The following is a 25206-nucleotide window of genomic DNA, read 5'->3' as shown; positions in this document are numbered from 1 at the left end:
ATTCTTTTTTTTTTTTTTTTTTGAGAACTTACGTAGTTGCAGATTTTTGTTTTTTTCCTGCTTTTTTTTTCTTGAATAAAACTTTACAAGGCTCTTTGTTCTAAAAAAATATATACAGAATTATAAGAATAGGGTAAAAAAAGAATTTAGAAAATGGTATAAGAAAAAGAAATTACATGGAATCCGAAGGTTTGTTTACACTACTTTGCTCCGTTTGTCCTTGAAACAAAGGATCAGTCTCGGTTGCTAAGCTCACCTCTGGCATTCTAAGTATAGAATAAATATCATTCAGTAAATAATACTATTCAGGATATCAAAATTCTATCAATTAACGGAAGATAAATAATCAGCAACCAAAACACCTTAAAAAAGGTAATATTGTTTCAGATCCAATATCAGTTCTGACTATATATTGAAAAGTACATGTTAACAAAATATAGTTCTGATTACAGAGTTTAAGATATGTTTAGAAAGTATCTTACCCATCATAGGAATGATTTTCTTCTTCTGAAGACGAATCCTCAATTATGTGCTTTCTTTTTTTGGATTGTGTCCTGTAAATAAAAAAATTATGAATCAGACAAATACAACAATATTAATGATGAGATACTGTCGAAGGCAGTTCATACTTTTTGGCGGCAGTGTGAATTTTTTTGCTTGTTTTTTGTTTTTTAACTGGCAAGGATTCTTCACTCCTGAAATTAAATGAGAAACCCTGTGTTAATACATTAAATTTTGATAGAAACAGGAAAGAAAGTGATGATAATTTCAGAATCTTACTCATCAGTGGATTCACTTTTACTTTCTGAACTGGAATCCTCTAAAATATGCTTTCTCTTTCTGGATTCCATTCTGGAAAGCAAACAATTATTAGGGAAAAACACCTTAACACTAACAAAATGAACCCAAAAATATTACTTACTTTTTGGCTCCCCTTTTGGGTTGTTTCTTTGTAGGTTCCTCTAAGTCTTCTTCCGACTCAGACTCAGAGGAAACATCAACATCAGTCTCTAATGAATCATTCTCAGAGGAAGAACTTGGTTTCTTTTTTTGTTTTTTTTTTCTTCTTTCTTTTCTTTTTCTTTCATTTCTTTCAATTTCTTTTTTGTTTCCGCCATCTTGACGATGCCCTGAAACAGTAGAAATGTTAGTTTACAGCATCTACATAAATAAAACACACACAAATTAGAGAAGGTATTTTGTTTGCTTACTATATAGCCATTTATCTCTGCTCTAATTCTTGCAACCAGCTGCTCTCTGTTCCAGTTGCTAACCCAGGGCACTCCAGCTTTTTCCTCTCCTTTCTTCTCCTTGTTTTTTCTGAGATAGAAATAGATTATCATCAAGGCATAGAGACACCCGTCGATTGATTTTTTTCTTTTTCAGACGGAAATTTGTTATGCCTTTAATGATGAAATTCAGCACATGGGCTCCCCAGTTGTCCTCTGTTATTTTCTCCATCTCAAAAATTGGAGCTATGTGCACGGGAGATACTTTGGTTGTTGTACTTGGCAACAAGAACGCCATCTGAATATAGAGGATGAAAATCCTCTTAAACATAAGCCGATCTTGTTCATTTTCAACATCGATACTCATCATCTCATCGGTCAGCTGCTTCAAAGTGTTGCCCTGAAACCTTCTAAAAATGAGTTGGTTCTCTTCAGAGAAATTCTTATAACTCACTTTATCAGGAAATAGATCTCCTACAAAAAAGAAAACAATTTATCACTTGAAATGCATCCAAAGATGATTCATATGCACTCAAATATCACTCACATGCACCCAAATATCACTCATATGCATCTAAATTTATTACTTAATTACACGAGATCAGAATAAGATATTGCGAAGAATATATTACAGAGAATGGAACTATAGAGGTTTTCTGTAATCAGTTACCTGATGCATTGAGGCCAAGGGCATCCTCTATTGTTTTGGGTTTAACCTTAAAGGAACCATAGCTGGTTTCCAGTGTGTTTTTCTCCAATTTAAAGGAGTTAGCCAATTCCTTTAAAAGTTTGTGAGGCACATTCATTGGCGGGGTGTGCATGAGTCCCCCAAATCCTAATTCACGAACGATCGCTTTCTTCGGTTCGCTCATCTTTTCAAATTTTTCGCTCAATAGTCTGGTGGCACACTTCAAATCTTTGGTTTGCTGTAAACAAAGCAAAATTAGAGTCATTTAAATAACCTATATTTGTATTAGGAAAAATTGACTTGTTCTAAGATATATATATATATATATTCACTTACGTTGTATTTTTTTCACCTTGATTTTTGGTTGTCATTTTTACTGCAAGAAAAAAAAATACTGTCAATAGATAAAAAAATGTACCCAAATACTAGAGCCATACACCTAAAAATCAGTCACGTGCACCCAAATACCAGCCACAAACACCCAAATCCAGTCCTATACACATTTTGTTTTTTCAATTAAACGAAATTAAATGAGTTCAAAATCATATTCAACTCAACCAAACAAGTAAAATCATAAATTAAACGAGTTCAGAATGATATTTTAGTTCAAAATGCCACTAGAAGCACCAGTCACATTCCATACTGACATATACACCCAGAAATGTTCCGTACACAGTTTATATGTATACAAACCTACTTAAAAGGCATCCAAACATTCACAAAACAGAGTTTATATGTATACACCCAAATATCATTTTACTAGAACTACGTAAAATAGTGTAAACGACTTGAAAAGTTTCATTATAACAGTAATATCAGATCTAAACCAAGAACAGTGAAACAGAGAGAAAAATATCACGATATAGTACTTCGATTTCAAAATCAGAAACAAAAATGTGAAAAACTTAGAAGAAAAACGAAACAGTACCTTAAATGATGTTTGTTCGTTCTTTTTGGTGTTTTTTGATGGAGATTTGAATATTTCCTTCTTGATTTCTTTTACTTTTTGCGAGGACTTGGACGATTTCTTCAGAATTTTTTTTTTTATTTTGAATGTGGCTTGAATCTCGAGGGTTTGTGTATTGATTGAGGAAGAAGAGGAAGAGTTTTTTCATTATGAGCGCGTTTTGGAAAAGTGAAACGGTTGAGTAACGCGTGTAGTTTTTACGTTTGAGTGTGGAAAGTGTAGGTGCACGTCGTTTTTTGTTGGACTTGGATAACTTGTATAACTTGTAAGACAAAAAGATATGTGTGGCAGGCCTGAATATAATAATATCAAAAAGGAATTCCGTGCATTAAATTGTTGTCCGAACCAATATAAAGAAGGCTTTACTCCAATCCAATGGAGAAAAAAAAGTCCAACACTGTATTTGAAACCAAATTTATGTAATTTCATTTGTTTAGCAACAAATTTTTAAATAAAGCTCCATAGCGGATTAATCATTAATCGAGTTGGGGGTTGGGAGATGCAGTAGAAAATAAAAAATTATTAATAATAAATTAATATTGAATGGGTTCTAACTTCCCACCTCACAGCACCACGCCATTTGCCATGCTTGAGTGCTTCAATTCTTTTTAGAGAGAGAGAGATGTATTAAGTGGTATTCCAACGTCGAAAGCAGAGACACAAAGGTTGTTCTGTTTTTTCTCTTCTCTAACTTTGTCTACATATATAAAACGAAGTACATGTGATTCTGCTGCATCACCATCACCTCTTCTCTCTCTCTCTCTCTCTCTCTCTCTCTCTCTCTCTCTCATCATGTAAGAAACTGGAAAACCTACAACAAGCTCAGCTACCTTGCGCCGCTGCCTCCGATAATATTATTCCACCAACTTCTTCTCTTCTCTACTTTCCAAATTCCAATTATATTAAGGTCTGTGCTTCATTCAATTTCTTCCTTCATTGATTTATGCATATAATCATGCTCTTTATTCTCTTTGCTTCCAATAATTATGTATCTTCTGCTCGTTAATTATTCCTTCAAGACTTCCTTCTCTTTTTAATTTCTTCCCTCTTTCTTTTTATTTAGCGAATTCTGTTATTTTGTATATCCAAAAGTAGAGCCCAAACTTAATTTAGAATAATAAAACAACAATTTGTACGTTAGTTATATATATAAGTAGTGTTAGAGTAGGAACCACGCCAAAGTTCAATGACAAAGATGGCTATTGTTTATGGGGAAAAAAAATGTAATTAGTAAATCAAATTTGGGATTTGTGTTGGAACAAATTGAACACTCATCTATCGTGTGTGTGTGTGTGTGTGTTTTTAAATTATAAATCCAAAGTGAAAACAATAACACTCTTTTCTAGATTTCCCCCACACCTTCTCTGTTACTATTCAAGATGTGAAAAATGCTGTGTAAGGCAACCCACCATCCACTACCGAATAGAACCTGTTCAAGAGTCTTCCCATTAGTTCTTTTCACCTATTAAAATAGTTAAATATGCCATAAGCATTTTGTTGGAGTATATTTAAATGTAATTGACCCATCTCATTTAATTTTTTTTAACAAACGAGCTCAACACAATAAAATAGAGAAAAAAATGAACTGAAACAAGAACAAAATATACTCTAATTTAATTATTCTAAACAGCGTATTTAAATTTATAAACTTTTTTTCAGTAGCCATTGTTTCTTCTGCAGCCTCAATATGTAGTATATATGACATTTTTACACATTATTGTGAAGTTGCTCTAAGGGATATTTGGTTGGAAAAAAAAAGTGAAAATTTTGATAAAAGAGTTTTATAATCAAATTTATTGTGAAAATTTTTATGCATGAGTTTGACTTTATAAAAACTGATCATTGTTCTGTTGTCAGGCCTATATATAGTGATACATATTTTTATATTTGCTCCAATAATGATATGGTATATATATATAGTGGTTGCCATTTTTTAATTATTTTTTTTTAATTGGGTCAACGAATTTTCTTACAGGATTCTATTGCATTACTGAAGTGGTAACTTTACATGCTATTAAAATTTTCAGGTCCCACCTATTTTAAAAATATCGTTTTTGAAGAATTTATAAATATGAGATATCTTTTATCTTTTGAATTAATTTTTAGAATGAGTTTATTCCACTCAACTCAAGTTAATTAATATCAAAATTTATTCAGTCCAATATAATATTAAATTATTAAACCACTTAGATGTGAGGAAGTGTGGTGTCCAACAAAAAATAGATGTGAGGGAGTGTATTGTGAATCCCACTTAATTCTAAATATTTTTCATTGAAAATGGATTTTTTTTAATCTTTTTTAAAAAAAATTTATAAGTGTGATCTTTTATTATTTAACATATTTTTCATATATTTTTTTTAATCATACTTAAAAAGTGTATGATAAAAAACCACACTTTATAAAAAAAATTAAGAAAAAAGAAATGAAGAGAATTCATTCCTCTTTTCACTCTCTATTTTTTTTTCTTTTTAAAAGTATTTTCAAGTAAAATTTTAAAAATAAAGAAAATAAAAAACAGGGAGAGTGGTCTTATGCCATCTTTTATTTATTTGTTTTTTTTTTTAAGTAAACAAAAGGATCTCAACCAAAGAAATTCTAAATTCATAAGTAAATTCCTTGTTTTCTTTATCTAATTTTAGAAGAGGTCGTTCGTTAAGGTAGCGTTTGTTTTGAGGTACTGAGACAGAGACTGAGAGACTGAGACTCAGTATCGTGTTTGTTAGTTCAGAGACTGGTACTAAAATTTCTGTCTCTGTCTCTAAAATTTCAGTATTTCAGTACCTCCAAAAAGTAGGGACACAGGGGACTGAAATTTTTAGAGATGGAGATTGAAACTTTAATAACATTTTATACCTAAAATACTTTCATTTCAATTAATTAATTCCAATTTTACCCTTTGTGCAAATTAAATTAGAGTTTCATTCTTGTTTTAATTCCTGTCTCCCATTTTGCACCAAACAGAATACTGAGATTTATTTCAGTCACTGTCTCTTAGTCTCTGTCTCTCAGTCTCAGTCTTTTCGTCTCTGTCTCTCCACCAAACGCTACCTAAGAGTCCTAAAGTTTTGATAATATTAGCCTTTCTTAATCGTGAGAATAATAATGTGAGATAATTGGAGACAATTTGGCACGGAAGCTCTCTGCTCTCTTGTGATCTTGTCTAATGGTAGAAGTCACAAAGAATATATATCTATTTTTTTGTAGAAAAAAAAAACATAAGTATTCGAGTTAAACTTGGAATCAAATCTTTATGTCACATTTGAGTCCTTTTTGGTCATTTTCTCAAGATGCTATTGTGTTACTAACCCCAAGTGTTTGTTGCATTTTTCTTAGATGTGACAAGTGTGAGGTAAATGAAAAATGCTAAATTTTTGTTTACCCATAAGTTTTATGCTCGTCATTTATATATGGCATTTGGAGAATCATATATTTATAACTGAAAAAGATTTTTATTATTTTTTTAAAGTACAAAAAATAAAATGTTTTATCTTTCTTTCTTTTTTATCAACTATTTTCAATATAAATTGTAAAAGTATATAAAAAATAGTAGATATAAATATTGTTTTTTGAATTTATGCTCCTAAATGAAAATAGAAAATGTTTACTGGTTTTAATTTGTTCATAGCCTAACCAGGATAAGATGTTTTCATGATGATCCAGGAAGAGCGAGAAGTTCGTTTAATGGCTAGAGTTTGTTGGCCATATTTTGATCCTGAGTATGAGAACTTCAGCAACAGAATGAATCCTCCAAGGTTCATTGAATTACAATTTCTTTATGATAACTAATTGGAGAAACAAGATTGCTAAATCATGGAACACGTAAATTTAAATAAGCTGCTTTGATTCCTAACAAAAACTTGTTATAAAGAAGAGGATAGAGAGCGAATCCATAGTGGAGTATAAATGACTCGTTGATTTGTAAAATTTGTTTGCGCTTCTTCGCATGCAGGGTCTCTGTGGACAACACTAGTTGCCATGATTGTACTCTTATCAAGGTATAATTTATCAAATAAATAATTGTGGCATCTTCCATGGCCTCTTTAGGATTTGGTTTGGCCACTCAGCTTCTTAGGAATCCTACCTTCTCAAATGGTTTTTCAAAGTTTCTTGAACCTTTGAGTTTTAAACTTATAGGGCATAGCATAATATGTATCATTTAAAAAATTTCATTAATTTGGATCATTCATACATATTACTACTATAAGTAATGGATTTTTATTTTTGTCCACTACAAAATTGCAGGTTGATAGTGTTAACAAACCTGGAATTCTGCTGGAAGTGGTGCAAATCTTGACAGATCTTGACTTCATAATTACCAAAGCCTACATATCTTCTGATGGAGGATGGTTTATGGATGGTACTTTTTTTCTAATTAAATTTAACTTTGACTAGAAATGTATTTACTACAAGAATGTGTCCATGAAGTAGGTACTACTTATATTTGATTAACTAACCTGTTCAAGTGATGGAATAAACAGTGTTTCATGTGACGGATCAACAAGGAAAGAAGATAACAGATAGCAAAACCATTGACTTTGTGGAAAAGGTATAATCTGGTGTATATATATATATATCTATATATAGTTGTAGTTGCAAAGAATTTGAGCAGCACAATGAAATTTCAAATGAATGCACATATCACAGACACTGAGGGCTACTTCTTAACAGTTCTTTTATAATAGGCTCTAGGACCAAAGGGCCAGAGCACAGAAGGGGTGAAGAATTGGCCAAGCAAGCGTGTTGGAGTGCATTCTGTTGGTGATCATACATCGATTGAGCTTATTGGCAGAGACCGGCCAGGTCTCTTGTCCGAGATCTCTGCTGTCCTTGCTAGCCTCCATTTCAATGTGGTTGCAGCTGAGGTTTGGACTCATAATAGAAGAATAGCTTGTGTCCTTTATGTCAGTGACACTACAACCCAGGCTGTGGATCATCCAAATAGATTATGCCTTATGGAGGAGCAGCTTAACAACATTTTGCGCGGCTGCGAGGATGGTGACAAAGTTGCTAGGACTAACTTCTCCATGGGGTTCACCCATATGGATAGAAGGCTGCACCAAATGTTGTTCGCTGATCGCGATTATGAAGGGTCTGGAGCAACAACAGATGCTGATTATTCATCTTCCTCAAGGCCAAAGATCACAATCGAACGCTGCGAGGAAAAAGGATACTCGGTGGTTAGTGTCCGGTGCAAAGATCGGGCCAAACTCATGTTTGACATTGTTTGCACTCTTACTGATATGCAATATGTTGTTTTCCATGCCACAATCTCTTCAGATGCTCCTTATGCATCCCAGGTATAGTGTTTTATACTCCATTTTAGAGAATATAATGTGTTGTTCTTTAGACAATTCAGATGTTTTATCCTTGAAAGATGCATCTTTTCTCAATTCGGTTTTTCTAGTACTTATTGGTTTAGACATATGTACCTCTAAATTCGCTTTAAGTTGATTGTTCTGCAAGGTTTGAAGTATTAAGGTGTAAAATTCAATCTAATTCTTCAAACAAATCCAAACAATTGAGAAATTTGGACTAAAGAATTTATGGATACCTTTAGGAGTATTTTATTCGGCATATGGATGGATGCACACTTGATACTGAAGGAGAAAAAGAAAGAGTCATCAAATGCATTGAAGCTGCTATTCAGAGAAGAGTGAGTGAGGTAACTTGCCAATTTTATTTGACTTCTATATTCCTCTTAATTACAAATTAAAGTAAGACAAGGAGATGAAATTCTGGTTCCAAACTCCAAGTAAGTGTCCCATGCTCTGAACAAGGAACTTAAGTTATCTCTGGAAGGTTCAGTTTTAACTATTTTTATAGCTTATGGCTTCACATAATTTGCCCTTGAATCTTGACCTTTAACCTAACAAATCTATTTTCTTCTTCCTGTCATTTTCTTTCCACTTACTATGTAGTGTTATGTGATTTTACAGCACAAACTTCTTTCCGAATTTTTAACAGAATTATTAATACATTTTGCATCTACAGCTATCTACTTGTGATGCTGCAAATTGTACGACAGATACATGGGGTTAGGTTCCACTCAGATTGTATCTGACCATCATATCCACTAGTGAAAGTGATGATGGTCTTTTGCCTTCAATAGAGCTTAAGAATCTATGTTCTCCATGTAATATCATCCATATCCCTACATCTTAAAATAGAAAAGGAAAAAAAAAAGGAATTTAGATGATGAAAAAAAATACCCTTTTTTTTCTCAGGTTATGACAAACTTGATTATCAAGCATACTATGTCATTTTCTTTATGTGTTTCATTTCATTTTCTTCTTTACATAATGTTACTTAGTTATCAAGAAACATGGCTGATATTAGTCTCTTTTGGTTTTTACCATTGATTCTTTGGATTTGTGGACATAGGGTGTGAGCCTTGAACTTTGTGCAAAGGATAGAGTGGGATTGCTGTCTGAAGTAACAAGGATTCTAAGAGAGAATGGATTAACAGTTTGTAGGGCAGGTATATCAACAAGAGGGGAGCAAGCACTGAATGTGTTCTATGTGAGGGACGCATCTGGCAACCCGGTGGATATGAAGACGATGGAAGCGCTTCGCAAAGAGATAGGGAAGACAATGGTGGTGGAAGTGAAAAGAGTACCTGGAAATTCCTCCAGAGCACCAGCTGAAACCAGAGGATGGGGTAAAACAAGCTTCTTCTTTGGAAACTTGTTTGAAAAGTTCTTGGCTTGAAGAAGAAGAAAATCATATATATGCATCAGGCTTGGTTTGTTAGTGAAAGACACATCATAATGTATAGAAGAATAAAGTTATTTGTGTGTCAAACATGCCAAGTACTTGTACTTTGGGGCCTTTGGTATCATGACAATGACAAAGACATTGTATCTTCTGTAGTTCTGTCTATAACTAAACTAACTAGTTGTAATTTTATGTTGCCCTTTTAATGAATTCGGAGTCCTTGTTAGTTTCTCTTTGTATCTGTGAATCTTTTTTACATGAGGTGGTTACTTCCATCAAATGTACTAGGAGACAAGACTAAAATGTACTAAAATCTTCTAGTGTTTGTTTCAGAAAAACCCAATTAGCTCTATTGTAACAAGCCGCCTTCATATCTTATATTTTAAAACCCATTTAATAATATAATATGAGAAAAGGATAAATAGGTTACTGATTATTTAAAATAGTAATAAATAGATCCTTCACAAATTTTATTTACAAATGCATTTTTTATGTTTGTAAATGACAGACAGATATGTTCTTTAGTCAATTTACCTCTCTAAGAACAAACAGAGATAGCTGATGTGACGTCTATGTATCTATTACGAAATAATGTGTTCGTTTGCAAACGTCAGGATTTGTAATTAAAATTTGAGGAATCTATTTATGGTTTTAAAAGGTTAGAAATCTATTTATTCTTTTTTTCTAATAATATTGAGATCAATGCTATAGTATAAAGGAGGGATGACAAAAAAATTCCCATCCACAGTTATCAAGAGAGATTACCTACAACAGAGAGACTAATGTTAGAAAATTATAATTTTCTAATTTATTTATGGACAAAACATATAATTGATCAAAATCACATTAGTTATTTCATATTATATGACTTATATAGGTGATCTCATTTATTGTTATAAATACTAAAGGAATAAGTTATTATTATTTTTTATTTGAAATTAAATAAGAATAAAACTAGAGATGCTAATTTATTTGTGCTTTAAGATTTAATGGGTACCATACTCAAATATAAATAGTAACTTCAGAGTTTTGGTCTCCAACACAATAAAGCTGCCTCCGCAGCTCTTTTTCTATCAGAGGAATTGCGATTCCGCCCTATTAGGGATATAGAAGGTTTTGGTTAAGAAATATCAAAGAATCAAACTCTTTCAATCATGTTCACGAATTCAATCATGTTCACGAATTAAGGTATGCTTTCGCATTCAAGTATTTCTTTATTAATAATTTAACATGAATGATCTTAGGATTAAAAAATTTTAAAAATTTTCAACAAGTGGTATTGTAAGAACCGCAATAAATTAAATGATTAATTAAATAATTAAATTATCCAAAATAGAATCCAAAAATTTAGAATGTTAATTAGACCATTTAAATGTGATTTTCAGATTCAGTAGATTTTTCTGAGTTGAAAAATGTAATTTTATGCGAAAATCGCATAAAAACTCAAATCGAAAAACGAACCGGCAGTACCGGCTTAAATCTGTCTGGTACTGTGCGAGAATAATAAAAACAGTAGAAAACCTTAGGAAAATATTTAAAATTAAAAACGGGGCATTAATTTTAAAAGTTTGGCCCAAAATTGGGCCAAACGAGCCAAAAAATGTTAAAGGGTTGGACCGGACCCAAGTTTATAAGTTGATTAATGAACTCATCTTGGCCTCATAAACACAACACACAGCTGCAAGAGTGAAGGGAGAAGGGAGAGCTAAAACACTATTCACATCTAACTTCCGGTGGCCATATCTTGAGCTACAGTGCTCCGATTCGCGTGACGTCAGCGGCTACGCGAAACTCTTGCTGAGCCCGTTACTTTCATCTAACTTTCATAGGTAATATTTTGAAATTTTCCTTTCTTCCTGCAGCCCTAAGAAATTCAAAAATGTGAATTTTGGTTTTGAGTTAATTTTTGTATTTTGATTGTTTAGGTGGTATCTAACGTTGGGCTATTGGTGGTTTGTGTCCCAAACACTATTGAAAAAGGTAAGAAAACTCTTTACCTTTGTGAAATTGTGATTATGATGAACCCTAGGTTGATTAGTTATAAATTGTGTGTATATAGCATGATTATTGTGAATTTGGGAGCCTTTGGATTTGAGTTGGTGGCTTGGTTGTGGTTGAAAGCTTGTTGGAATCAAATCTTAGTGTGTAGCACATATTGAAAATGGGCCAAGATATGGTTTCAGTTTCTTCTGTGTAATATATAATATTTCTGGACACTTAGGTCTTAGGCTAATGACCCATATGATATAGGTTTGGATTGTATTGGTTGTTGAACTTGTTGAATAATGATGTATGATGATTTGATAATTTTGGCTATTTTGATGAATTATGATGTTGATGTTGATAAAATGATATTAAAGATTGAGATTAAGGAGGAATGAGGTTAATCATGATGATTATTGGTGATATAATGATGATGGATGATTGTGTTGGTTGAGAAATGGTTTTAGTGTGATATAGTTGATATTTGAGGTTAAGGAATTATGTAATCTGAGTGAAGAATTGGTATGAATGGTGAATTGCGACACAAAGAGTAAGTTATGAGGTAAATTGGAGTTTGGTATGGTTTTGATTTGATTTTGGTTATGAATTTTAAGGATTTGAGAAATTAGTGAATTTTGGTAAAAATGAATTTTTAGTGAATTTTGACGGATTATATCTTGAGCTATAGTTTTTGAAATTGAATGACTTTTATATCAAATTAAAGATAATTCAAAGAGCTTTAAAATGGTATAGATTTTGTTGAAATTTAAATTTTGTAGAGAAAGATATGATCATCAGAAATATGAATTCTGTGATGTTGCAGAATTTGTGATTTCTGGTTTGTGTGCGCATGCACACAGCTGTGCGCGTGCTCTAAACAGTGGCAATTTTTTACTTGTGCGTGCGCACAGCCCCGTGCGCACGCACACTCGGTAAAAATTTGAAAACGTGCGTACGCAGGGAGGTGCCTACTGTTGGGAGCGCTAGCACACTCAGGTACGCACACACACCCTGCGAAATTTGCAAGCTGTGTGTATGCACAACCTCGTGCGCACGCATACGCTGAAAGGTGCATTCTGTTGAGGGCGTTCGCACGTATCTGTGCGTGTACGCAGAATGAAAATTTTTACTCTCTGTGCATACGCACACCTCTATGCGTACGCACACTTCTTGAAAATCCTTCTGGGCGTGCGCACGCACAATCCTATGCGTACACACACTGTCCTATTTTTCAATTAACATATTATTTTTAACTATTTTACCTTCTCGGCAGGCTTATAAACTTCCGTGACACTTATATAAGACTCTTTAGCTTGTTTTTAGGTGTCAGAACAGAGAGAGGGCTCGAGGTGAAATCAATTGAGTATTTTCTTGCAAAAGTTTAGAAAATAGAGACTTAGGTTTTTAGAGTACTGAGGACGGATTTGGTTGAGTGAGAAGGCGGGGTATTGTTTTGATGATTTCTGACAAAAATTTGTTGAAGTGGTGAATTACTGAGTATTGAATGAAATGATTTTCAAAACCACTGATGTAATGTTTTTAAACTGAGATTATTGAGACGATATGCGCCTGGCAGGGACGGCGGTTAATCTCGCCTGTCGAGGTCACGGCGATGGCATAAGGGCGGTAGTTAGTCCCGCTTACGTTGATACGTGAGGTCCGTGGTAAGAGTATCTCGCTCGCATCCCTTCGGAATTACTATAGTGTGCAGGCACTGACATCCTGGACCGTGATCCGGGCACGATATCTCGAGAGTTCCCATTATGAGACCGAAGGGCGACATCTCCATGGAGGTGTGTCGAGTTGGCAGTTGAACCGACGATGTGATATCACAGCCAAATAGGATAGACATTCATCATGTCCATCTTCTATCTGTTTGTTTGCTTTGCCGACTTGTATTGTTTGCCTAAGTGTTTAACATGCCTAAATGCTTATTGGATTACTTGATATACCTGCTTATTATACTTGTGCTTTACTTGCATTGTTATTATCTGTGTTTTCTACTGGGATTGAGGAGGTTCGGAAGGCGGTGGCGATGGGATCGCATGACGGTTAAGCTGGCGAAGGCTATGGGACAGCGGAGAATTGTTAGTTTAGAAATTCCTTAAGTTAGATTACCCGATTTTAAAGTTAAGGTTTTAAATTTACTTATGTTTTAAACTTGAACCTCATGATGGATATGAAGATCTAGGATTGCCTCTGGCATCCAGGAGTCTTATATCTTACATCATTGGACACTATTATCATACTGAGAACCTCCGATTCTCATTTCATACTCTGTTGTTGTTTTTCAGATGCAGGTCGCAACCCACCTCAGTGAGTTGCTTTGATGGTAACAGAGCGGAGGATCTTCACTATGTTTTGAAGTCTTCTTGAATATTTTGTTCAGCTCCTCTCACTTTTGTATTTATTTTTTCTAGAAGCTTACTTTGAGAGGAAGTTTGTATAAGCTGTTTTACTTTTTAAACTCTGTATGTCTGTATATACTAGCTGGCTTAAACTCCGCGGGCGGCGGCTAGATTCTTATGACTATTATACTTTGATATATCTATATATATGTCGTGATATTTGTACGTATATCTTGTGTCTCGTTTAGTGTAGCTTCCTGTGAACGTTTTGCGTTTTTGTATCTTATGCGTTATCTTCGTGTGAATGTTTTTCACTTTCGTAATTCTGGCTTTGAGCTAAATCCTTTATCGGACTTCTAGAATATATTATTTCCTTCTATATAAATATGTATAAATTTTAGAATTGTCGTAACTTTTAATTAACCTTTGCTTTACGATGTAAAATAAGAATTAGAGTAATTAAGATGTTACAGATATATCAGAATCATTCATAATTGAGTATTGAGAACATTAAGTTTTTAATTTTTTTTTTCTCTCACCAGATCAAAATATGTTTACGTTATTGCTGTCCATTTAGATCGAATGTAATTTTATGGATCCTATAAATTTATTATGATTTATTATGTGTGTACATAGTTTCTGTAGATTGCAGTGCTTTCTTTATATATTGATGGTCTTTGTTACATGACCGAGCAATATATATATAGGTGTGGATGATGATCATGCACACATAAATACCTTTTTATTATTTGTTTTATGAATTCGATTTTTTTTTAACTAAAAAAAGGACTCAAGTCTATAAGGTAAAAGAGCTTTATTTCATGAGTTTGGATAATTTAATGTCACTATATTTGCATTGAATACGTACTTATATAACTTGAATTATACCATGATTGTTTTATTTTTGTCCTTTTTTGAATTTAAAATTCATGAAACATGAATCACTCTTGGCATGTACTATACGAGATTAATTATAAGAATTTTTTTCTTTTGTCTATATTATTGTCCATGACATGAATATTCAGATAAAAATACATGATATATATATGACATGAATATTAATTTATGATTAATTTTTTTAGAATTGTTGTGTCCTTTTTATTATTTGAATCTGTTTGTCTTAGATTCAATTTTGTTTTAAATAAAGATAATAACAATTGATTAATAAAGATTCACAATATTATACGGTTATATATATCCTGGTCTATTGTTTTATTTTGTGCTATATAAGTATTTCGGATTTGTTACATAAAAAAATTGGTAATAATTTGGATTATATTATACTCATATATTTTATAAAGTTTAGTTTTGAAATAAATTGATTAAATATAATATTATTAAAGTAGTCTCTTTTGTAAAAATTGATTTATTTTAAAATATTAGAGATATGATGATATGTAATTCGTGTGAATATTAGTCGACTCATTTCAAAGGAAGAGATCTATATTTGACAGAGTTATATATACATATTAATGATAAATATATGCTTGGGTAACTAATTAAAAATAAATCAATCCTTATTATCTATGCAAATAATAATTGGTCCAAAGAAAGTTTATTGTTTGACCAAATAATAAACATTGAACTTTATGTTTATTTTCTATTTTAATTATGTGATCATTAATCAGCCCAAAGAAAGGTTGCTATTTGGTCAATTAATAGAAAATATATGCGGTAATAAGTAGTTACAATTCTCAAGTTTTCATGTGAATAATGAGTCGATCCAAAGATAGGCTTATTGTTCGACAGAATTTTATTGATAATATTTGGTAAACCGCACTAGATGAATTTATGTGTATGTAGTTTATGCGAGTACAGATCGACCCAAAGGGAGTTCTGTACTTGGTCAAATTACATACGCATTTGTGGTAATAGACATGTGATACTTGTTTGGTTTCATGTGAACAATAAGTTTCTCTAAAGATAGATTTATTGTTTGACATAATTTATTATTAATATTTGATTACTGTATTAGAAATACCACTTACAAATTAATATTTCTGTCCAAAAACTAAATATTAATATTGTGCTAGGTATTTGTGATGGATCCACCACCACTATATGAATTTTATTCATATGACATGTAACTTGTGTGAATATATTATTTTGCTTTAAAGTTATATCTGTCAATGTTAGTCTATTTTTAAATAAATTTTTATTTTAAAATTAAAAAATAAAGTGGAGATTTTTTGTTATTAGTAACTTATATTTCATCAAATTAATTATTATCTCATATGATCTTTTGAGATAAATGTGGTTGATGATTTATATCATTTCAGTGGGAGTAAGTATATTTCACTATTCTTGTATGTCAATGACATACAGAATTGTAAATAAGTGTAGAGAATATAGATATAAGTAAGGTGACTTAACTAGCGATATAAAAAGAAAAAAGTGAGAGTTGAAAAAAGAGTGAAATGTACTCCACAATACTTATTCAAATAGAATTTTGTTTTTCACAAAAATCCCACCTCTTTGAGTTCCATCGTTTCTCTGCAGCAACCTTGCTACTCTGCTTTCTATTTCTAGATTTTTGAACTATTTTCACATGATGTCAGAATACTGTTCTGATTCATAGCTTTCTCACTCAATTCAATCTCTTCAAAGAATTTTCTTCCTCCCATTCTTGACAAACTCGATGAAAGGAATTTCGTCACTTGGTAGTAACATGCCCTCTTCACCATTAAGGGCAACAATCTTAAAGATCATATTCAAGAAGGAAAAGTTCCTCCCTAATTCGAGTCCGATGCAACTAAAGCTGCAGAAACAACTTCTTCCAAATACACTGAATGGATGCAGCAGGATTATAATCTGAACTCTTGGATCATGGCTTCCATTGATGGTTCCATCAAAAATACAATAACTCACTGTTCTTCGGCATGTGAAATTTAGCAGAAACTCCAAACCTATTTTGCAGAAAATACCAAATCCAAGATCAAACAACTCAAAAATCAACTCAAAGCTATCAAGAAAAAGAACCTTACAATTGTTGAATATCTTACTCAAATCAAGAAATTAGTTCATTCTCTTATTACTATTGGCTATAATATTTCAAATGAAGATTACACTGAAGCTATCTACCAAGGCTTGCCATAAGAATTCTCTAGCGCAACTCCTTAGTTCAAGCCAAACCTAAATTTTTTAGCATTGGTGAAGTTGAAAATTTACTCCTGTCCCATGAGGACATCATTGAAAAGTTTCGACAATCTTCTTTTTCAATTGCACAAGTTAATCTTGCTCAATCAAATCCATCTGATTCAAGATTCAATTTTCGAAGTTTTGGAGGAAGAAGGGGTTGCAGATCTGGAAGATTTTTTTGTGGAGGTCCCAGCTGACGTCGGGACGTTGCTTGGGCCACCAATCTTAGCGAGGTTAGCAACCCCACTATGGTGAAAATAGCCATGAACCCACCTTGGTCGGCCAAGCCAAGGATGCACCTCTTACTCTCAAAGAGCCTAGAAGAAAATAAGCACACATCTTATTTCATATTCAAAAATCAACTTCAACTCTATTTCATAAATAAAAGGTACATGAGTTATTTATACTAGTGGGAGAAGGAAAAGCCTTCATAACTTGGACGATGTGGGATTAATACATAACACAAAATTCACTATCCTAAACAATATGGGACTTGTATTTCCTTAATACAATTAACTAATATAATTAACCTACTAACTCTACTTGCTCCTGCGTCACCAGCTCATGGCAATTGCAAAATCGCCAAACTTGTCAAGTATGTGGCAGGCTTGGCCATATTACTTTAAATTGCTATTTCATATTTGATCAGGCTTATCATGGGAATTCTTTCCTCAACCCTTCAAATTCCTCTTCTCCTTCATCTTCCAACTTTATGATTCAGACCACTCCTTCATCAGCTAATTCCTTTCCTCGACCTAATTCCTCTCTTGCAACACCTTCTCAAGTCACTGATCGTTCCTAGTATATCGATTTTGGCACAAGTCATCATTTAACCTTGATGCCTCAAGCCTTATTTTTTCTTTCGATTATACATGCCTTGATCAGTTTTATATGGCTGATAGTTCAGGTATTCACATCTCAAAAATTGGCAAATCATTTTTATCAAATTCCTCCTCTAATAGAATTTTTGTTTTACAAAATCTGCTACATGTTTCTGATTTAGCAAAAAATTTGATAAGTGTTTTCAAATTTTGTTTAGATAATGATGTATTTTTTTAACTTCACTCCTTTCATTACCTTGTGAAATCACAGGTGTACAAGGAAGTGCTCCTTCAAAGACAAGTTAGAAATTGACTATATTCCTTTGATAATCTTTATGTAGCTAAGCCTTTACATGATTTTCAATTTTCTTCATTTTTACCAACCTGCAAGGCTAGTCTTAATGTATGGCATAAGAGATTGGGTCATCCCTCTCCTAATATAGTTGAACTTGTTCTAATATACCTTGTTTGTGAACCAGGCTGCATGAGTAAAATGTATTCTCTTCCCTTTTTCTATTCTCAAACTGTCTATTCTGCACTACTTGAATTTGTCTATATTGATTTATGGGGTCCAACACCTATCAACTCTAGGTCTGGCTACAAATACTACATGAGCATTATTGATGCTTTTACACGTTACACATGCCTTTATCTTCTTACTTCTAAATTGCAAGTTCTAAAAATTCTTAAACAATATAAAACATTGATGGAAAAGCATACTAATTCAATTCTTAAGTCTATTCATACAAAAAGAATTTTTGTCATATGCTTTTAAGACCTTTCTTCGAGAGAATGGTATTGATCACAGGTTACCATGCCCCTATACACACCAACAACAAAGTGTGGTGGAAAGGAAGCATCGGCACATCACTGAGATGGGCCTCACACTTCTTGCTATTGCCAAACTTCCACAAATGTACTGGGAGGATGCTTTCTTGACTGCTGCCTTTCTCATTAATAGGTTACCAACAAAGGTTTTACATTCAAAATCTCCATATGAACTGCTTTATAATTCTAGGCCTGATTACTCTATTTTAAAAATCTTTGGTTGTGTTTGTTTTCCACACTTAAGACCATTTAACAACCATAAATTAGATTTCAGGTCTGAGTTGTGTGTTTTCTTGGGCTATGCACCCCAATCGAAGGGTTATAAATGTCTTACTAGAATGGTAAAGTTGTCATAGCTCGAAATGTTATATTTGATGAAAATTCATTTCCTTATTATTCTACATTTATCATTTTCTCTAGTCCTGCCCCACTTACTGACAATTCTGCATCCGCATCTCCTTTTAATTATGATCCTTTTCATCCTATTTCTATTTCATCATCATCCAATACTGATCCTACACATTTAGCTACTGCTCCCACTCTTGGTGATCATCATATTTCCACTACTGATCATTCTCATTCTCTCCCATCCTCACCTCATTCTCCTATCACTAATTCTTCAAGCTTACCTCTTCCTTCTCCTCCCACTATAATTTCCATATCTGGTATTGAAATTGTCTTGTCCTCCCTACCTTCTTCCTCTTCTCACTTCTTATCTTCTACTAATAGCCACCCTATGATCACTAGATCTAAATTTGGTCCCACAAATCCTTCTGCTCTTTTCACTTCCTCATCTAATTTTGATCTTGTGCACAATGCTCCTAAAACAGTGTCTCAGGCTATGCATTCTCCTCATTGGCCTCAAGCAATGTAGGAAGAACATCATGCCTTACTAGCCAATAAGACCTGGCACTTTGTTCACCTACCATCTAATGCACCTGTTATCGGCTGCAAATAGGTGTTCAATATCAAGCGTGGCCGTGATAACTCCATTAAGAAATATAAAGTGCGGCTTGTTGCAAAAGGTTGTCATCAGGTTGAGAGTATCAATTACAATCAGATTTACAACCGTATTATCTGTCCAACTACCATTCACATCATTCTTTCCATTGCTATCTCCAAAGGTTGGTGCTTGTGCCAATTTGATTTCAATAATGCTTTTCTTAACGGAGAGCTTACTGAAACTGTATTCATGCTTCCTCCACCAGGGCTCTACACAGACACTAACGACATGGTTTGTAAACTTGATAAGGCCATTTATGGTCTCAAACAAGATCCAAGAACTTAGTTTTTGAAACTCAAAGCCACTTTATTTAAACTTGGCTGCACTAACACTAAGACTAATTCTTCTCTTTTCATCAAGACAAATTCTTCTTCTACAATCTATTTATTGACTTATGTTGATGATATTGTCATCACCGATGACAATAATCATGAAATCGAGAGTCTTATTCGGACTCTAAATTCTTATTTTTCTCTAAAAGATTTGAGTAACTTACATTACTTTCTTGGTTTAGAGTTTCATTTACAGATTCTGGTGATCTTCATATCTCTCAGGCCAAATATATCTGTGACTTATTACACGAAGCCTCTATGGACCACTCTAATTCTGTTCCCTCTCTGATGCTTCCATCTTTTAAGCTCACTGATCATGGGACTAACCTTTTTCCAAATCCTACTTTATATAGGTCTATCGTCGGTGGCCTTCAATATGCTACCTTAGCTCATCCTGATATTGCTTATGTTGTGGGTGAGCCAATTTATACATAATCCCCTTCATCACCACTGGACAACTGTCAAACGAATTCTTCGTCATCTCTTAGGTAAAGCTAGTCATGGCCTATAGTTCTCTAAGCTCACTAATTATAAAATCTTTGTGTTTATAGATGCAAATTGGGCAACTGATTTGGATGATAGAAGGTCCACCAATGGGTATTGTGTTTATCCTAGTTCTAATCCTATCTTCTGGAGCAGCAAGAAGCTGCAAGCTGTTAGCTGGTCCTCTACGGAAGCTGAATATAGAAGCTTAGAAGAGGCAGTAGCATAGATAATTTGGATTCAAAAATTGCTGACATAATTCAATGTTCCAAGCCCTGCATCACCTACATTGTTTTGTGATAATCTTGGAGCTATTTTGCTTTCTCAGAACCCAGTCCTTCATAGCAGGAGCAGGCATTTTGAAGTTGACTTGCATTATGTTAGAAATAGAGCTGCACATAGTTTAATTCACATCATCCATATTCTTTCGCATGCTCAGATTGTAATGTTCTCACTAAACCCTTACCTGTAGTCACTTTTGATACACTAATGACCAAACTAAGGGTTCTCCCTACACTAACCCTTAGTTTGAAGGGGTTGTATAGAGTATAGATATAAGTGAGGTGACTTAATTAGAGATATAAAAAAAAAGTGAGAGTTGAAAAAGTAGTGAAATGTACTCCACAATACTCAATCAAATAGAATTCTGTTTTTCACAAAAATTCCTCTTTGAGTTCCATCATTCTCTACAGCAACCTTGCTGTCCTACTTTTTGTTTATGGGTTCTTGAACTGTTTTCACAATAAGAATATATACTCAACTCTAAGTGAGACAAGTATAGTCTTATTAGATACCTCAAGAAAGTTATAAAGCTCAAAAGTACATAAGATTTATTATGCTTTAGCAGTAATCTGATGCATAACAAATTTGTACACTTATAGTTATTGTGTACTTTATTGGTATCTTTGACAGATATTTGAGTCAATTAAGAATGGATCACTAACAAGTTTTGTTATAGCAAAATATTGTATGTTCACACATATAAAGTCAGAAACTAAAGTTAGAGATCATTTGGTATTCAGATTCTGACTTTATTGGATATCTAGGTAAGTTTTTATTCAATGTAGGTATATTTATATATTCATTGAAAGAGTTCTTTAAAAAAGGTATTGAAAAGACACTTATTACTCTTTCTACTAAAGCATTTGAATATAAAATACCTTTTAAAGGCATCTATTTTGATAACTACAAATAATTGTCACAAATTATGAAAATAAATTTAAAAAACCGCTTAAGTTATTTTATAACAATGTGTTGTAGTCTAATATTTTAAACTTTTTGTTATACAAAGGAGTTCAGAGTGTTTAAGTGTCTTGTGAGCAAGTTAGCACAAACTCTACAAATGTATGCATATTTGATTAATAAGAAATATACACCCAAGATCTTTCATGTAGATATTATTCATATAGATGTTATATCATTTTATGATATATTATTTCAGTGAAAATGTTCATTTGAATGCTCATATAATTAGATAAATTTACGAATATAGATGTTTCTGCAAAAATAAAGTATTTAGTTATATTTTTACTCTGACTCATAATCTCAGAAAATTTATTAAAGTTAGGTCAGTTGGAAATAGGCATGCATGAGATTATTTTCGCATATAATTTCTGAATTTTTTCATCCAAATTTGATCTATGTCCTTGAGTATATTAGATGTCAAGGCTCTTGTTGGAAATTCTTAAAATTCCTTAATACCAAGATTATCTATGTTAAATCATTAAAAAAAAAAGTTGAATACAAAAGCATACCTTAATTCGTGGACATGATTGAAAGAGTTTGGTTTTTTTATCTTCTTCAACTAAAGCTTTATGGCTTCTGTATCCCTAATAGAGATGAATCACAATTTCTCTAATGAGAAAAGAGCTACGGAGGCGGCTTTTTTGTGTTGGAGACCAAAATCTTAAAGTCACTATTTATATTTGAGTGTGGTGCCCATTGTAACACCCTAACACATAGAGTTTTACACCTAGGACGTAAACCAGAGGTGGCGAGATACTACGACCTCTAAAAGTAAAAATACTAATGTAATATAATTGAAGGAAGTTATAACTAGGAGCCTTGAAAGAGAAGTTAATAAAAAACAAAACAGAAAATACATCACTCACGAAAGATTAAGCAGAAAAGGTAGATAAGATAGAAAAAAAAGGATAATATATATATAAGATCAGAGTTCCAAAAATATAAATAACAAGCTCTAGGCTCGGCCTGCGAAGCAAAGTCCGAGCAGAGTATACATATACATATATATATATAATCCAAAAGTGACCTAAACATAAAACAAAACACCTGTTTCTCCAAGTCAACCTCTAAGAGGGACAAACATACAAGTTATATACAAAGTAGAGAATCTATATACATATATAAACATAAATAAAATACAAACACCGAGTCCTAAGATAGTTTTTCGCTTCCAAGAGTCTCCGGAATGCTCAGTGCAGTGCCTTACAACTTGCATCCGAAAATAACAATATATGTATGGAAAGAGAATCGGGGGTTCTCAATATGGTAAATGTGCCCACATAAATAATATATAAGGTCTCGGGAAATCCAGAGGCATTCTTAGAACTCTGACACTCAGAATCAAACTTAAGAAAAGTAAACTAAACCAGAAAGTAGGTAACTATCTAAGGTTCTCAAGTCCTGTATCAATTTTTAACTTAACCCTTCACTTTCTGCTTCCTCAAACCTTCCGAAACACCGGTGGAACAGCCCTCTCACTCCTCTGCTAGACAAGGGACCTCTCAAATGCAAGCACAAGCAAAACAGACAATGAAAGCACAAGCATGGATAACAAGTACAATAGATAGGACATGTAGCAATTAATTACAATCAAACAATTATGCAAGCCAAATTAAAGCATTCTCAAACAAATCACACAATGCACATGATACATGCCTGCCCTATGGCTAATGAGTCTCATCTGTCGGTTATAAAGCCAACCCGACATGTCCGGTAGCTAACTCGAACATCGTCCTCTTGAAAACTGGTGAACGGTACAGTACCACGATCCTCACCTGGTAAGGGTAAACCACTTCAATCCCCACCATCTGCTAGCGGTAAACCACCTTGATCCCCACAGACATTTTCAATTGAAAAAGAAAAACCTGTGGACGGTAAATGACCACGATCCCCACAAAGCATATTCATTTAAAAACTGGTGAGCAGTTACCACGATCCCCACAAAATAATTCTCTTTAAAATCTTGTGGGCGGTAAATAACCACGATCCCCACAAAACATTTCCATATCAAATTCATCCTCATCATCATTCAATTCATTCAACAGTTATCATCATCACACCTCCCATTCTGTTCATCAATGATTCACACTCAAAATATAATTCTCTTCTTAACTAAATAAAACTCAAAACATAATACTTTTTTTAATAAATTGAAACTCCAACATAATACTTTTCCTAATAAATCAAGTTCCAAAACATAATGTATTTCTTTTCTTTACAAATTGAAGTCAAATAATATAATTCTTTTATCCATACTTGTCTAAATAATACTTTAAACCAAAACTCCAATTTATATAAAAATTTTGGCAGCATCTCCTTTAAAATTCGGACTTTGCCACCCTTCTCAGGTCCCAACCAAACCACCTTTCAAACCTTTGTCAAATCATTTCCAATAAATCAAACCAATTCTAAAACAAACCATTTATAAAATCGAATCATATATCTCTCAACCAATCCATTCAATTCAATGTCACAAACTCACCATCAATTCTCAACACATCAACAATCATGTTTATTTTATACTCATCAAAATCACAATCCAACACATACAAATTCATTTATCCTTTATACACACATCGTATACCATATACTATATACATAATCCATCAATAATTTATTCAGTTCATTCCTATCTTATGGTCTTCTAGCCTAAGTTTTCACGTTACATTATATTTTATCTATGAGAAACTAAAACTATACCTTGGCCAATTCCTCACTAAGCCCGGATCACCTCAATTATCTACTGTTCTTCAAGCTCCAAAGCTCCAACTCCTCACCAATTGAATTTTCAGCTCTGAGGATTCAATTCCAAGCTTCCAATATCCACCAATTTAACTCCAATTCAACAAGATACACGATCTAATTCATACAATATCACAATAATCAACATTGAGCTCACTAAATCACCAATTCACAAGGATTAGGGTTTTCTTACCGTTACCCACGAGTCAAATGGACAAATTCCAATGATTATCCACTGCTAGAGTATTCCTAAACCATCAAAATCACAAAATCTCTCAATACTAAAATCCAAAATCACGAATTGAAGAGGGAAAAACTGGGTGAAAAAATGTGATTTTCTTACCAAATTATTTGATAAATTTTGTAGAGAATTCTGAGACGAACGTTTGGCCGCTGACGACTCATCAATCAAATCTCCGGATTGAAAGTTATGGACGATTGAATTTTTGGAGACGTTAGGGTTAGGGGTTTAACGTAGTTCTCCCTTCTTCTACGTATCAGCAGGAATGAAAAATGGAGAAGGTTCATTTTAGGTGTTTTATAGGTTGGGCTTTGGGTTCGGTTTGGTTTGTTGGTCTGTTATTGGGTCAAAATTTTTAAAATTGGTATTAAAATTTATATTTTAATTATTTCTACTTAATAAAACTATAAAATTTAATTTTTTAATTATTTACTAATTACTCGG

The 25206-nt window shown here is 33.1% G+C and overlaps 2 protein-coding genes and 1 long non-coding RNA gene across 6 annotated transcripts; 2 read left to right on the top strand and 1 right to left on the bottom strand.

Annotated features, from left to right (window-relative positions):
• On the top strand, positions 3472-9837 carry LOC107605986 (ACT domain-containing protein ACR3). Of its 4 annotated transcripts, none has more exons than XM_021106334.1 (9): positions 3472-3791; positions 6519-6636; positions 6834-6879; positions 7127-7241; positions 7363-7430; positions 7567-8181; positions 8442-8546; positions 8876-8918; positions 9266-9837. In XM_021106334.1, exons 2-9 carry the CDS (start codon positions 6533-6535, stop codon positions 9277-9279), a joined length of 1110 nt encoding a protein of 369 aa, XP_020961993.1. In that variant the 5' UTR covers positions 3472-3791; positions 6519-6532; the 3' UTR covers positions 9280-9837. The 4 variants fall into 4 exon arrangements, 3 of the variants coding, with proteins under 3 accessions (XP_020961993.1, XP_020961992.1, XP_016163432.1); XR_002350487.1 differs by having other exon boundaries at positions 3473-3791; positions 8876-9017; XM_021106333.1 differs by lacking the exon at positions 8876-8918 and having other exon boundaries at positions 3482-3791.
• LOC107607772 lies at positions 17959-20763 on the top strand. Its single transcript, XM_016309676.1, has 8 exons — positions 17959-17974; positions 18160-18189; positions 18368-18561; positions 18665-18862; positions 19675-19950; positions 20080-20161; positions 20248-20466; positions 20603-20763. Exons 1-8 carry the CDS (start codon positions 17959-17961, stop codon positions 20761-20763), a joined length of 1176 nt encoding a protein of 391 aa, XP_016165162.1.
• On the bottom strand, positions 24229-25107 carry LOC110264730. The gene is made up of 3 exons (XR_002350902.1): positions 24865-25107; positions 24715-24770; positions 24229-24638 (listed from the first exon to the last, which is right to left on the bottom strand). It is a non-coding gene; the product is annotated as an uncharacterized LOC110264730 (long non-coding RNA).

This window comes from Arachis ipaensis, chromosome B07, assembly GCF_000816755.2.
Source record: "Arachis ipaensis cultivar K30076 chromosome B07, Araip1.1, whole genome shotgun sequence".
NCBI lineage: Eukaryota > Viridiplantae > Streptophyta > Magnoliopsida > Fabales > Fabaceae > Arachis > Arachis ipaensis.
Note: the sequence above shows the minus strand (reverse complement) of the source record. Positions and strands in the feature narration are given on the sequence as shown.

Excerpts from the sequence above, each read along its gene's own strand:
- LOC107605986 (XM_021106333.1), top strand. The coding sequence starts at position 6,533 with ATGATGATCCAGGAAGAGCGAGAAGTTCGTTTAATGGCTAGAGTTTGT. Across the intron at positions 6,880-7,126 it reads ATGATTGTACTCTTATCAAG|GTTGATAGTGTTAACAAACC; the intron begins GTATAATTTATC and ends ACAAAATTGCAG. Across the intron at positions 7,431-7,566 it reads CCATTGACTTTGTGGAAAAG|GCTCTAGGACCAAAGGGCCA; the intron begins GTATAATCTGGT and ends CTTTTATAATAG.
- LOC107607772 (XM_016309676.1), top strand. Across the intron at positions 18,190-18,367 it reads AAGTGCTCCTTCAAAGACAA|GCTGCATGAGTAAAATGTAT; the intron begins GTTAGAAATTGA and ends TTTGTGAACCAG. Across the intron at positions 20,467-20,602 it reads TGATATTGCTTATGTTGTGG|ATGCAAATTGGGCAACTGAT; the intron begins GTGAGCCAATTT and ends TTGTGTTTATAG.